The sequence below is a fragment of the Ylistrum balloti genome, unplaced genomic scaffold (genome assembly GCF_031769215.1).
Source record: "Ylistrum balloti isolate Yb309-2 unplaced genomic scaffold, AGI_CSIRO_Ybal_v1 Utg370006, whole genome shotgun sequence".
Classification (NCBI taxonomy): domain Eukaryota; kingdom Metazoa; phylum Mollusca; class Bivalvia; order Pectinida; family Pectinidae; genus Ylistrum; species Ylistrum balloti.
The window spans coordinates 153,132-167,907 of NW_026782081.1; the positions used below are offsets into that span (position 1 = coordinate 153,132).

Sequence of the window (14,776 nt, forward strand, 5' to 3'; positions counted from 1 at the left end):
CATACAATACAATACCAATGTATGGGACCATACAATACAATGTGTAGGACCATACAATACAATACCAATGTATAGGACCATACAATACAATACCAATGTGTAGGACCATACAATACAATGTGTAGGACCATACAATACAATACCAATGTGTAGGACCATCAATACCAATGTGTAGGACCATACAATACAATACCAATGTGTAGGACCATCAATACCAATGTGTAGGACCATACAATACGATACCAATGTGTAGGACCATCAATACCAATGTGTAGGACCATACAATACAATACCAATGTGTAGGACCATACAATACAATACCAATGTGTTGGACCATACAATACAATACCAATGTGTTGGACCATACAATACAATACCAATGTGTAGGACCATACAATACAATACCAATGTGTAGGACCATCAATACCAATGTGTAGGACCATACAATACGATACCAATGTGTAGGACCATACAATACAATACCAATGTGTAGGACCATACAATACAATACCAATGTGTAGGACCATCAATACCAATGTGTAGGACCATACAATACGATACCAATGTGTAGGACCATACAATACAATACCAATGTGTAGGACCATACAATACAATACCAATGTGTTGGACCATACAATACAATACCAATGTGTAGGACCATACAATACAATACCAATGTATAGGACCATACAATACAATACCAATGTGTAGGACCATACAATACAATACCAATGTGTTGGACCATACAATACAATACCAATGTGTAGGACCATACAGTACAATACCAATGTGTAGAACCATACAATACAAAGTGTAGGACCATACAATACAATACCAATGTGTAGGACCATACAATACAATACCAATGTATGGGACCATACAATACAATGTGTAGGACCATACAATACAATACCAATGTGTAGGACCATACAATATGATACCAATGTGTAGGACCATACAATACAATACCAATGTGTAGGACCATACAATACAATACCAATGTGTAGGACCATACAATACAATACCAATGTGTAGGACCATACAATACAATACCAATGGAGGACAAAAAAAAGTGAATTGAAGGTCAAAAAGCAAGAGCTTCACTCCCAGGATAGTTATGGTATGTATGGTATGGAACAGTCTACTACATACCAGCATCAACTATTATCTGTGTAACAGTTAGCCCCTCCCCCCCCCCACCCCCCCAACACCTGGAAGTCCTATCAAATAACCTATTAAACATTCTTGTTTGTGTATTTTTTGAAAATGTTATCAGCAATTTACTAAAGTCCAAATAACTGTCCATAGAAAAAAAATACAATATTTTGAATAGTTGAATATTTTCTGGAAGTGACAGCAATTCATTTGTCTGTTCCTTGTCCATTAATGCATTATACTGCGAGACAGGAAATGTAAACATTTCAAAAGAATCTCTACCTACCAATTTATCAATTATTGGAACTAAATTAAAATCACACTAGTGAAGTAGGCCTTAAGCTATACATTCGATAATACACTCATAATCTTCTTTACCAAATTGACATTCATAAATGACAGAGAATTTTATGATGCTATTAATCATAACAACACTAAGAGTCCCAGATATTTCCTTCTTTAGTTTTCAATATGTTTAACTATCTGGTTAATTTCTTTATCAATATTTTATATTCTAGAACTACATTTTTTATATTCCAGAACTATGTTTTAATACTTTATCTGTACAATTATCTTTTAAAGTATTGGAAAATGGGACAATGTTCATTTTCTTTAAAGATCTTTTCACTACAAAACAAAAATTTGGAATCTAAATTCTTAACATTGTTTTGTTTCATTATAATGTCCCATTTAAGGGACAGAATTTTCTGATCCATTTGTATAAGAGAAAACAAGGAGAAATGGTATTTCAACACTTCACATGTTGCTACTTAGTAGTACTACAAAAGTGATTTAAACCATTGAATATATAAATACAAGTCTACTGGGCATATCAGTCACTATTCCTAAATCATGAGCGAGTATTTAAGAGTGTAACAATAAGGCACTAGTTTCTGACACTATTGGCGGTCGGTACAGGTGAACTACGGTTTCTAATGACATATATGTGTTCATAGCAACTAAACAATACAAGAGTAATGAACCATTGAACCATGTAATTTAGAAATGGTATGTCATGTCACATTTCCTATGCAGAAGCTTAACCTTAAATATGATTTGCAAAGCATTGACTTGATCTCAAAATTCTGCAGAACAGGAATTCAATACTTTGAGAAAATCCCGACCAAAAAACCATGTAATTTTAGACAGAGGGCTTCAATGAACTGTAAACATCTAAGGTCATGTTACTAGTTTAATTTTTATCATCATAAAAGACTTTTTATTATTACTTAGTGATAGTAAAACTGTGTATAAGGTAAAAGCTGATAGCAATTTAATTGATGTACTTTGTAGATTGTTCAACAGATAATCCATCTTTATAAACAGCTGATCATGTGTATTTTACTATATGTTTGTTTTCCTCTTATTTGCTTATTTTCAGAAGCATGAGCAAATTCAGCATGTTATATATAATCTAACCCTATTTTCATATTTCTGCAGATAAGCAGTGGGGGTGGGGGGTGGGGGCAGGGTTGGGGGTTGGGAGACATATTATTCCTGACTCAAAGTCAGGGTTGGGGTTTTTACAGGACAGTAAGCCAAAGGGAATGGAATGTATGTACATATTTGTATCAAATTCCTGTAACTTTTTTGTAACTTTTTTCTTGTTTATTTCATGACATCAGTAAATATATTTTTTCTTTCTTGTCTCTTCGTTCCTGCATTCAATTTTCTCCTGTTTTAACATCCCTTCAGTCCTAACCAGTTCTGAAGTTACTTTAGTTTTATATCCTTTTGCCATTTGTTCCCTTAAGTTGGTTTCCACTGTTTTATTTGTGGCACATTGTAAGTTCTGCTTCCACGTCTCCTCAAGTTTTTGTTAGATTTCAGTACCGATTTTGCCATCTGATATCAATAGGCTGATAGTAATTGTATGTCTCGCCAATCAACAGGTAGTCCGATTCAGTCAGTACTGTCTACTCACCAATCAGCAGGTAGTCCGATTCAGTCAATACTGTCTCCTCACCAATCAACAGTAGTCCGATTCAGTCAATACTGTCTCCTCACCAATCAACAGGTAGTCCGATTCAGTCAATACTGTCTCCTCACCAATCAACAGGTAGTCCGATTCAGTCAATACTGTCTCCTCACCAATCAACAGGTAGTCCGATTCAGTCAATACTGTCTCCTCACCAATCAACAGGTAGTCCGATTCAGTCAATACTGTCTCCTCACCAATCAACAGGTAGTCCAATTCAGTCAATAATGTCTCCTCACCAATCAACAGGTAGTCCGATTCAGTCAATACTGTCTCCTCACCAATCAACAGGTAGTCCGATTCAGTCAATACTGTCTCTTCAACAATCAACAGTAGTCCGATTCAGTCAATACTGTCTCCTCACCAATCAACAGGTAGTCCGATTCAGTCAATACTGTCTACTCACCAATCAGCAGGTAGTCCGATTCAGTCAATACTGTCTCCTCACCAATCAACAGTAGTCCGATTCAGTCAATACTGTCTCCTCACCAATCAACAGTAGTCCGATTCAGTCAATACTGTCTCCTCACCAATCAGCAGGTAGTCCGATTCAGTCAATACTGTCTCCTCACCAATCAACAGTAGTCCGATTCAGTCAATACTGTCTCCTCACCAATCAACAGGTAATCCGATTCAGTTAATACTGTCTCCTCACCAATCAACAGGTAGTCCGATTCAGTCAATACTGTCTCCTCGCCAATCAACAGGTAGTCCGATTCAGTCAATACTGTCTCCTTGCCAATCAACAGGTAGTCCGATTCAGTCAATACTGTCTCCTCACCAATCAACAGTAGTCCGATTCAGTCAATACTGTCTCCTCACCAATCAACAGGTAATCCGATTCAGTTAATACTGTCTCCTCACCAATCAACAGGTAGTCCGATTCAGTCAATACTTTCTCCTCACCAATCAACAGGTAGTCCGATTCAGTCAATACTGTCTCCTCACCAATCAACAGGTAGTCTGATTCAGTCAATACTGTCTCCTCACCAATCAACAGGTAGTCTGATTCAGTTAATACTGTCTCCTCACCAATCAACAGGTAGTCTGATTCAGTCAATACTGTCTCCTCACCAATCAACAGGTAGTCTGATTCAGTCAATACTGTCTCCTCACCAATCAACAGGTAGTCTGATTCAGTCAATACTGTCTCCTCACCAATCAACAGGTAGTCTGATTCAGTCAATACTGTCTCCTCACCAATCAACAGGTAGTCCGATTCAGTCAATACTGTCTCTTCACCAATCAACAGGTAGTCTGATTCAGTCAATACTGTCTCCTCACCAATCAACAGGTAGTCTGATTCAGTCAATACTGTCTCCTCACCAATCAACAGGTAGTCTGATTCAGTCAATACTGTCTCCTCACCAATCAACAGGTAGTCCGATTCAGTCAATACTGTCTCCTCACCAATCAACAGGTAGTCCGATTCAGTCAATACTGTCTCCTCACCAATCAACAGGTAGTCTGATTCAGTCAATACTGTCTCCTCACCAATCAACAGGTAGTCCGATTCAGTCAATACTGTCTCCTCACCAATCAACAGGTAGTCTGATTCAGTCAATACTGTCTCCTCACCAATCAACAGGTAGTCTGATTCAGTCAATACTGTCTCCTCACCAATCAACAGGTAGTCCGATTCAGTCAATACTGTCTCCTCACCAATCAACAGGTAGTCTGATTCAGTCAATACTGTCTCCTCACCAATCAACAGGTAGTCTGATTCAGTCAATACTGTCTCCTCACCAATCAACAGGTAGTCCGATTCAGTCAATACTATCTCAATCTTTGAATCTTAATCCATCCACATTGATGCATTAACTGTACATAAAATGGAAAGCACTGCCCTATACAGTAACAGCAGTTAATTAATCTGTTTCGTGTTTAAGGTAGCCTTTTTGTTTCAATGTTTGCTGACACAGTGTAACTTTGATACCAAAACCTGAATGAGACAGAGAAGATCATGGAACATGGATCAAGTCTTCAGATCTTTCAATATGTTGAACAGCAGCATCAATGAGCAGTGGCACCATACAAATGGCATACACAACATTTAAACTCTTTTCTTCATAGAAAAATTACATCTTAAGATGTGACACTCTATTCCCCAAAACAACACTATACCATGCTATGTTTCACCATAATATCACTCTATGATATGATATGATATTTCTTTATATTTCATGACAATATCTTTTCTTAGTAGCGACACCATATAACATATCTGCTAACCCTAAGACCTGGTACTTAACCAATGAAAAGTAGAACAGAAAATAAACTTTGATAAACACTTTGTTTCAGATCTTTTGTGGTCATACCATTTGGTATACTGGTTAAAATTCAATGAATTTTACAAAAATAAAATATTAATTTCTTCTTGCCATTTTTAACGATTGGTTTAACAGGTAAATTACCTGCCTACACCAGTAAAATACAGGTAAACTATAATGAGTACACAAGATATTTCATTGCTTTGCCAAGAAAGAGTGATGGCAGATGACAAGGTACAATGTTAATTTAAAGACTTTTCTTTGCAGTAATATAGAGGTGGAAACATTTCTATTTTTGTTAAAAGACCTGCAGGTGTTAGCATTCAATAAATGATGTTTATTTACATAGCCAGATACAACACAATAGGGAGAATGTGTCATAACAGGGAGAGAGATACAACACTATAGGGAGAATGTGTTGTAACAGGGACAGAGATACAACACTATCGGGAGAATGTGTTGTAACAGGGACAGAGATACAACACTATCGGGAGAATGTGTTGTAACAGGGACAGAGATACAACACTATCGGGAGAATGTGTTGTAACAGGGACAGAGATACAACACTATAGGGAGAATGTGTTGTAACAGGGACAGAAATACACCATTTTAGAAAAAACAGTCTTAATAGATAAAGAGTCAACAAGAAGGGTACAGATACAGCCACGGTCACTTCTACTATGGCTTCTATTACCAGTATGAAGCAATGATCAAATATTTGTGATGTTAATCTAGACTTTCTAAACAATAAGAGTGATTTGGTTACACATGCTAGAATTGTAGGCAAGAAAACTTTACAGGAATCCTCAGGTATCTGATAATACACAAAGTATTGATATTTTGTTGTACTTTCTAACACTAGTCCTGGAATTTGATTACAGAAAATATGTAATACAACATTACATAATGGGCATTTTATAAATAGAGTCATTTAGAGATAAAACATGGTCATGAAATAACTACAGGTTTTTTTTTTATTCTTTACTCTTCAAAAGGCTATGGGGATGGCCTAACAGCACACTCTGTACAGAAAATGACCCAATTCCACACTCAAGTTAAGATCCTACAATAAGTAGATATTCTGGAAATTTTTATAGTCAGACTTGAAAAGGTATGGATAATTTTAATCATTTGCAGATGAAAAATTAATTGTTAGTTACAATCTGTACCTCTGGCTGGAATCCAATTCAGCAATTTCAATGACAGCTACTGTTATGTCCACAGTAGAATAGTGAACCAATTGAAGACCTTTAGGGTTTTCTTGTAGGCGACTGCTACCCGGCCCAATAATATTTCTAATATTTTAAATAAGGTACACCTAAGTGTGACAAGCTTACAGGTAAAATGTATTTTGATAAAATTTTATAAGAAAATCTTACCTTCAGGTGTGACGAGAGGTGAGTAATACTCATGATCCTCGCCCGACATGACTCCTTGCTCTGAGTCTCCTATCAGTCTGCTCCTCTCGGACACATACTGATGGCTATGGTTAACTGCCAAACAACAGAGTGAAATCAAATTACACTTTTTTCCCCCCACAAATATGGATTTTATATTATTTAGAAAACTTCTTTTAATCATAACTATACAAAGAAGTGCATGTAATCATTAAAATTAAACAACACTGGTCTAGTGATGTATTATGAAACAAGAACAGCATGGTTACAATTACGAGTAATGGTCCTAATTCATAAAACAGAAAGTGAAAATTATGCATAAACTTGTATCTTATGTCCTGGCTTTTAAAATGTGCTTTTTTTTGTTTCATCTGAAAGTTTGTTTGTTTCCAAGTGATATGAAATTTCATTGAAATTAAAAACAAAAATCACATAAAAATTGCTAATTATGTCAGGATCGTTGCTCGAGTGGCCAGAGAATGCATAGAAAAAATAAAACTCTGAGGTGGCAAACACTTTTATATAGATATAATGTTGTTTCTATAATAATGAATTGCTGATCTGTATTGAGATTGTTAAATATCATAACACATTGATTCGGCGATATAAATCATGACATTTCTAGATTGACAATACAAAGTTCAAATAAGGAAGCTGAAGCTATTTAATCAGAACAAACAAATACAAAATACACCTGTCAAAGATGAAGATAAGTTTAACAGCTAACACTATAATTTGAGTTCTTTAACCAAAGGGAAGTTTCACCTCAATCTCGGTGCTTTTTTCTTCACCAGGATGATTCTGATAATATATTAGCTAAGTTTGACCGGTAAAACTATTTGAGTTCTTTAACCAAAGCGAATTCTCACCTCGATCTCGGTGCTTTTTCTCCACCAGGATGACTCTGATAATATATTAGTTAAGTTTGACCCATAAAACTATTTGAGTTCTTTAACCAAAGCGAAGTCTCACCTCGATCTCGGTGCTTTTTTCTTCACCAGGATGACTCTGATAATATATTAGTTAAGTTTGACCCATAAAACTATTTGAGTTTTTCAACCAAAGCGAAGTCTCACCTCGATCTCGGTGCTTTTTTCTTCACCAGGATGACTCTGATAATATATTAGTTAAGTTTGACCCATAAAACTATTTGAGTTCTTTAACCAAAGCGAAGTCTCACCTCGATCTCGGTGCTTTTTTCTTCACCAGGATGACTCTGATAATATATTAGTTAAGTTTGACCCATAAAACTATTTGAGTTCTTTAACCAAAGCGAAGTCTCACCTCGATCTCGGTGCTTTTTCTCCACCGGGATGACTTTGAAGTCCAGGAACCATGTCTCGGCCCAGGCCAACACAAACGAGATGATCAGGACAACATAACTCAGAGGATTATTATTATTATCTTTAAACTGAAACAATGATCACATGAAAAATGACAGCGTGAAAGGTTGAACGTCAGGGTGAATGTTTCTCGTACAGAGTATAAGATACATAGTCAATGCTGACATAACATGATAAAAATTAATACAGTTGATCCATCTTACTGACATAAATCTGATAATGAAAAACTTCCCAAAGGATAAACAACATGTATGAACATCATTGATTTAAAATAATTTTAACACTCAAATATTTCCCAAATTTAAGATATAAAATTGTTTATTTATTGATTTTTTTAAAAATGTGTTTACATAAGAAGAAATAGTATATATTGACAATGTTTATACTTACATTGAATAAAAAACATTTGGCTAAAAGATAACCACATGTTAAAAAGGTTGTCAGCTGTGAAAAAGAAAAATGGGAAAAATAAAATGATAAATAAATGTACTTAATTAAATATTATACTATTAAGATTCAATTTAAAATTTAAAACAGAAAACTTAATCTACAGTTTTATACTTGGTAAAAAAAATATAAAATCATACAAAACTTGAAAAAAACCCACAAAAGACATAAGAGATGCTTTAAATTAAATAATATTTCCATTAAGAAAGAACAATAGCTTTTATATCCAACATTTCAACTCTGGTTCACTATGATTACACAGTTTATTAAGATTTTTTTATCATTACAATAAATAGGTCACAACTATAAACAGTTCAATTTCTGCTGACCCAAATAGCCTTGTTACTTTGACCTTTACCCTTTGATATATAAAGAAAAGAATCTAAAAATAGGATACTCACTGCTATAACCCACCAGTGGTTGAGACGAAGAAGGGCATAACCTAGCAATAGGAATGTAAACCTCATTGCTGCCAACATCTGCCAGAACAAAGGGAGATAATTTAGTACAGTTATACACATTTTTGGTGCACCATTTTCATTTCTAATTAATAGGACTCTTGACATTGTCAAAATAACATATTCAATAATTCAATATTTCAATACAAATCAAACATTTCATTTGTATACATGGGCAAAAATACAGGCATTCTCAAAATTTAATACAAAGCAAATATTTTACAGGTATACATGGGCAAAAATACAGGCATTCTCAAAATTTAATACAAAGCAAATATTTTACAGGTATACATGGGCAAAAATATACACAGGCATTCCCAGAATTTAATACAAAGCAAATATTATACAGGTATACATGGGCAAAAGTATACACAGGCATGCCCAAAAGTATACACAGGCATGCCTGAGATTTAATATACAAGAACATAAGAAGATTTTGATTTCTTTTAGGTGTATCAGGATATTTTGTTTTTAAAGACAGAAATATCAAAGGAATTCACTTACAACAGTGTCAAACAAGGATGACTTTATCGTGAATCCTGCCAGCTGTTTCGTGAAAGCTTCCCATACTGACGAATCACCAATTAACTGTAAACAAAATGTGTCTCATGGATGAGATCTGATGATGAATACAACATCAAAGTTATAAAACAAAATGGGTTGATTATCATTTGATTATATGTGATGATTTATGGAAATTCTATAATAGGAAATTTCATTTGAATCTTACTGATACAAAGATTCTAATTTTAATTTTTTCTGTGTATATATAACCATAACTTACTTGTGTATAAATGACCCACAATATAAAAGTCAATATCAGGTCAAAGGTCACAAACAAGCAAAAAGTACGGCGGACAGGTGACATTGTGCCACTCTCTGGAAACCAGCCACACATACGCCTTTCTGTACGGCTCATATGTCCTACAGAACCATTGGCAGTGCTGGAATATAGATTCAAAGTATAAATTGAACAAATAACATAACCAATGTACATCTAGAGCATTAATTATCTATCGTAAGTCAAAGAATCAAACAAACATACGATAGAAAAACTTCCCTCGTATATCATAATACAAAAATGTACCTGAATGTCATAAATTGTTTGGCATCTATCACCACTGATAGATTCAACTTTATACACAATACTTGGTCCCATTCTTCTTCTTGGTTAAGACAGTGGTTTAGTTACTGTGCAGACTCACAGATTATATTGAAATACTACAGATTATACTCTGGTTGTGTAGACTCAGCAACGAAAGCAAATGCTTGACACTGCATATACTATGGTAGGTGTGCAGGTTTCTCCTGCCACATATTAATACAATGCTATGTTTGATGAATGCAAAGATCTAACTGTAGTTATGTACATTCAATAATGTTTTTACATGCTTAGCTTATTAAATGAGTATTAACCACCTTACCCTTTCCACACAGACTGGTAAACACAGTAAGCTCAAAACCAGATATTGGGCAGGATAGCTATATATATTTGTATGTGACAAGATACAATTTTTCAATATCTCTATCAATGATATTTATAAACAATATCAAATTACTATCCCTCTTAGTATTCAAATAAAGAGTAAATAAAGACAAGGTCAAATCTCAGTTTGCATGTATAAGATACTAGCAATAGCTGATTACCCCAAAATACTGTAAGTGAATCAGTGAAATGAGACCAAGACACTGCAAAACAACAAAGACTGAAAATGCATCAAAATTAACAGGAAAGAACTGGCTGGAGCAAAAGAACAGTTTCATTACTGAAAGTCCATAGTTCCAATGTTTTCCACTGGAGATTTGAATATTTGTATGTTTTCATACTTAAGATTTCTGAAAAGCTATAGCTAACCACATTTTTTGTTGACAAAAATTTCTTCCAAAACAATTCTGACTGAATGAGTCAAGCATAACATGAATATTGGTACCCCTGTCAGCGACCAAGGAGAGAAATGATTAGTGCTCATTCTTCTTTTCTGTGAAAATTCCAGCTATAAATAGACAAGGTTTTCCACTTTTTGTCACATTATTGTCGAGAGATTTTTTTTTTGTTTTTGTTTAAGTTGATAACAATAACTCTGGAAAAAAAAGTAGACAATATTTTAATAAATAGCTGAACTGTATCAGTAAATTTGATTTTATACAGCTACATTACAGTAAACATAAATAATCTGAAACTCATTGACCCATTAAAAGTTGCCCATTACCTTACAGATGATGATGAGGACAAACTGCCATAAATTGTTTGAGCTGCCGATTTAGAGGCTGCTCCACGGTTTGTACTGGTCCGAACCATGTCCTCTTCATTCTGTGTCAAATGAATGAATATAAGAGATTTTTATATCTACATATGTATATAAACACAACTTTAATGGTATATAAGTTAACATTTACCAATATTTAACATAAGTGTATATGTTTCTACAACATAAAAGTTCCCTTTATTCTTCAAATTCTGATTAATTCAAGTTGATTTTAAAACAAGAGGCCCATGGGGCCTTAACGGTCATCTGACTATAAAGACCTACATATGAAAGAGGCCAAACAGGCTTAAAATAAATTGCTCAACTTCTCTACAGCTTACATAAAAGACAATGTTGGTTCATTAAGACATTTTCTGAAAACTTGAAATCATATTCTTTAAACATGCACTACACAATTGCCATTCCTCTGCACATATTGCTTGTTGAAAAAGCAAGCTACAAGCCCAACATCAAAAACCTTGGCCTTTTGGTTATGGAGAAGAAGTTGCTTTAGCATTTCAATACATTTGACCTCCTGTGACCTTGAAAGTTTGTCCAATATCATCAACCTGGGCCTTAATGTTATTAAGAAGATGTCACTTAAAGATTTTAACATACTTGACACCAGTGACCTTGAAAGCAAGTCAAGTTCATTCAAATCAACAAACTCAGTTGTCCTAAATCCTAGCATGCTGCTTGCCCAATATCAGCAACCTGGTCTTTTTTGGTTATTGAGAAGAAGTCATTTAAAGATTTTAATATATTTGACACCTGTGATCTTGAAAGCGGGTCAAGGCAAATCATATTATGAAACTTGGTAGCCCTACATCCGAGTATGATACTTAATCAATATCAGCAACCTGGGATTATTGGTTATTGAAAAGAAGTCATTTAAATTATGAACATATTTGACCCCTGTGTTTTTTCAAGCGGATCAAGGACACTTATATTTAGTAGGGGTAGAATCAACTTTTGGAGTCTAAGAAATGATTCTCCCCTCTCGATGATGTTTCACACCAAATTTGGATGAAATCTATTCATGTATGAAGAAAGAGTACCATTTTGAACAAAATATTGTCTAACTTCCTCTTATGGGGCCCCGTTCCTAAGTCTATTGGGGTCAAATCAAAATTCTGAATTTAAGAAATGATTACCGTCACCCACTAATGCATCAAACCAGTAGATGACGACAGATGAAGCACAATAGCTATAGGTCATCTTGACTTTTTTAGTCAGATTACCTAAACATTTACCTAAGCATAACATTTAAATTGAAATTATTGAAACACTGACTTAAGAAAACAGTTTCCAATACCTTTGGTCCTAAAAACCAAAGATAAGTACATATGAACTCATATACAGATCTAATCAACCACTACCAACTCCCAGATTAAACACAGGTGTGTTATATAATGTTACATAATATAGAAAAAAACATGTGTTCAACAAACTATTTATATCAAGTTTTTATAAAATCTTATCACTTAAAGAGTATTAATGATGAGCACAGCATCACAAATTATATCTTTTGTCTACATGAAACCCCCTGCTATGGCGAATTCCTATGTACCTGTATCAGGTAACAAACTGACCCGTATATAATGAACCTATTGCTGTTTTATAACTTTTCCTGCTCCTGTAATAAGCCCACCTCTTGACTAAAGAGACATATTACATGTTGCCCCCGTCCCCCCCACTTTCCGCTACCATCCACCTATGTCTGATAACTTACCCTGATATTTTTCATATTTACGTAGTGAATGATACATGTATTTAGGGAACAGATATACCTGTAGTAGACTAATTTATTACATATCATCTGACTCCATGTATTTTCATTCTTACCCGATAATCCAGTGTCATCTTCTACATATGTACATTCAGATCCTCATTAACGAATCTCAAATTAAAAATCCACATCAGGACACAGGATACTACTTATAATCTGTTCCTAGGTTACATCCTTGTATATAATGATAATTATGGACAAGTTTTGAGAAAATACAAAAGTTTTCTACAGTTAAAAGAGGAACTGAAGGACCAGTGATGAAGTTAGATATACACATACATAAGTGTATTATATGCATTGTGATAAATTTTGCACCCGTGACTGGTGTATAATCTTGTAATCAGTAGGTATGGGAGGTCAGGTTGAAGGATCAGTATTTAACACACACCATTAAACACTTATCAGTATAGTCAACTTTAAAAATTCTAATTTTTGGACAAAATAATACAAGAAAAATTATATGTTAACAAGGGGCATATTCCTGTCCTGGTGGAAAAACTTTTTACTGGTGGTGCATCAAGGTTTGATAAATATAATTTTTCGCCGTACACGTTTGTCTTGAACTTCCATATACTTATTGCGCAATACACTGAATGATAGAAAATATGTTCTTAAAGAAAATATCTGATCACTATAGAACTGCTTTAGCAAATATTTCCATTGTCAAATGAAATTGACACATATCCAAGACAGTATATCCTGACAATTTGAACACAAACAGTTTCACAGTAAAGAAAGTTTGAGTTTCTCTCCGTAATCTGACCAAACTTTTCAGGGATTCACATGATTGATACGATTAAAGGCCACACAAACCAGTATCATCAATCTATATGGAAATATATCTATTTTTGAAAAGTTTGAACTATGGTAAAATGTTCTCTGTCTATATTTCCAATTTCACGCTTAAATAACCAGTATTTTCTTTAGAAACTGAAGAAACAATGTATATATTTTCCATGGCCTTAACATACCACAACACACTAAGTTCATCAGGTAATCGTACAATTGACTTTAAGATAAAGGGTATCATGAATCAAGTTTGTACATACAATTACACACTGATTGCAGCTTATAATACCTGGCTTGCCATACACACATCAGCTAAAAGTATTATAAACAACAGCTGTGCACTAGGTACAATTGTACATCTTGTTGGAGTCATGGTTTTGTACCAATAGGGAGATTTATTTTACCAGTGAACCAAATGTTCTTTTAGTTCAATATTAACTTGGTTCTTTTAAGATTACTTTCAATACAAAATTACAATCTTCCATGTTAATATTGAAATTTCATATACATGGGATTTTTGGTAAAAGAGATAATATCCTTTACCAAAAATTATTGGCGTAAACTTCTGTCATACCAGGAAGCATATTTCATTTGATAAACATGGTGACCAGTATAAAACTGAAAAGATGTTGCAACATAAAAATTTCCTTCATTCAAATGAATGTTCACTGTAATCATAAGATATCATTAGTCATGTGACAACAAAGAATAAATTCAAAGTTGTGTGACAGGTTTGTATCAGACAGGCACAGATTAAAGTGTGATGCCGGATCTAAAAATAACCAGTACAAGCAGAAATTCCAAACTGAGTAAATCAAATAAAATCCTGTCGCTGTGCTTTTTATACATGGTAATGTATACCATCTAGCTGGCAAAATTCCATCTTGTAATATCAACCCATCCA

The 14,776-nt window shown here is 34.4% G+C and overlaps 1 protein-coding gene across 2 annotated transcripts in view; it reads right to left on the reverse strand.

The window, feature by feature from the left end:
• The window catches only part of LOC132548192 (stAR-related lipid transfer protein 3-like), a 36,359-nt gene that overhangs the window by 17,505 nt on the left and 4,078 nt on the right, over nt 1-14,776 (reverse strand). For both annotated transcript variants that reach the window (XM_060212013.1, XM_060212012.1), the window contains exons 2-8: nt 11,259-11,359; nt 9,833-9,992; nt 9,553-9,636; nt 8,992-9,069; nt 8,534-8,587; nt 8,085-8,211; nt 6,783-6,896 (exon numbers count right to left, since the gene is read on the reverse strand). In XM_060212013.1, coding sequence (XP_060067996.1) covers nt 6,783-6,896; nt 8,085-8,211; nt 8,534-8,587; nt 8,992-9,069; nt 9,553-9,636; nt 9,833-9,992; nt 11,259-11,359 — 718 coding nt within the window. The remainder of the gene's footprint in view (nt 1-6,782; nt 6,897-8,084; nt 8,212-8,533; nt 8,588-8,991; nt 9,070-9,552; nt 9,637-9,832; nt 9,993-11,258; nt 11,360-14,776) is intronic.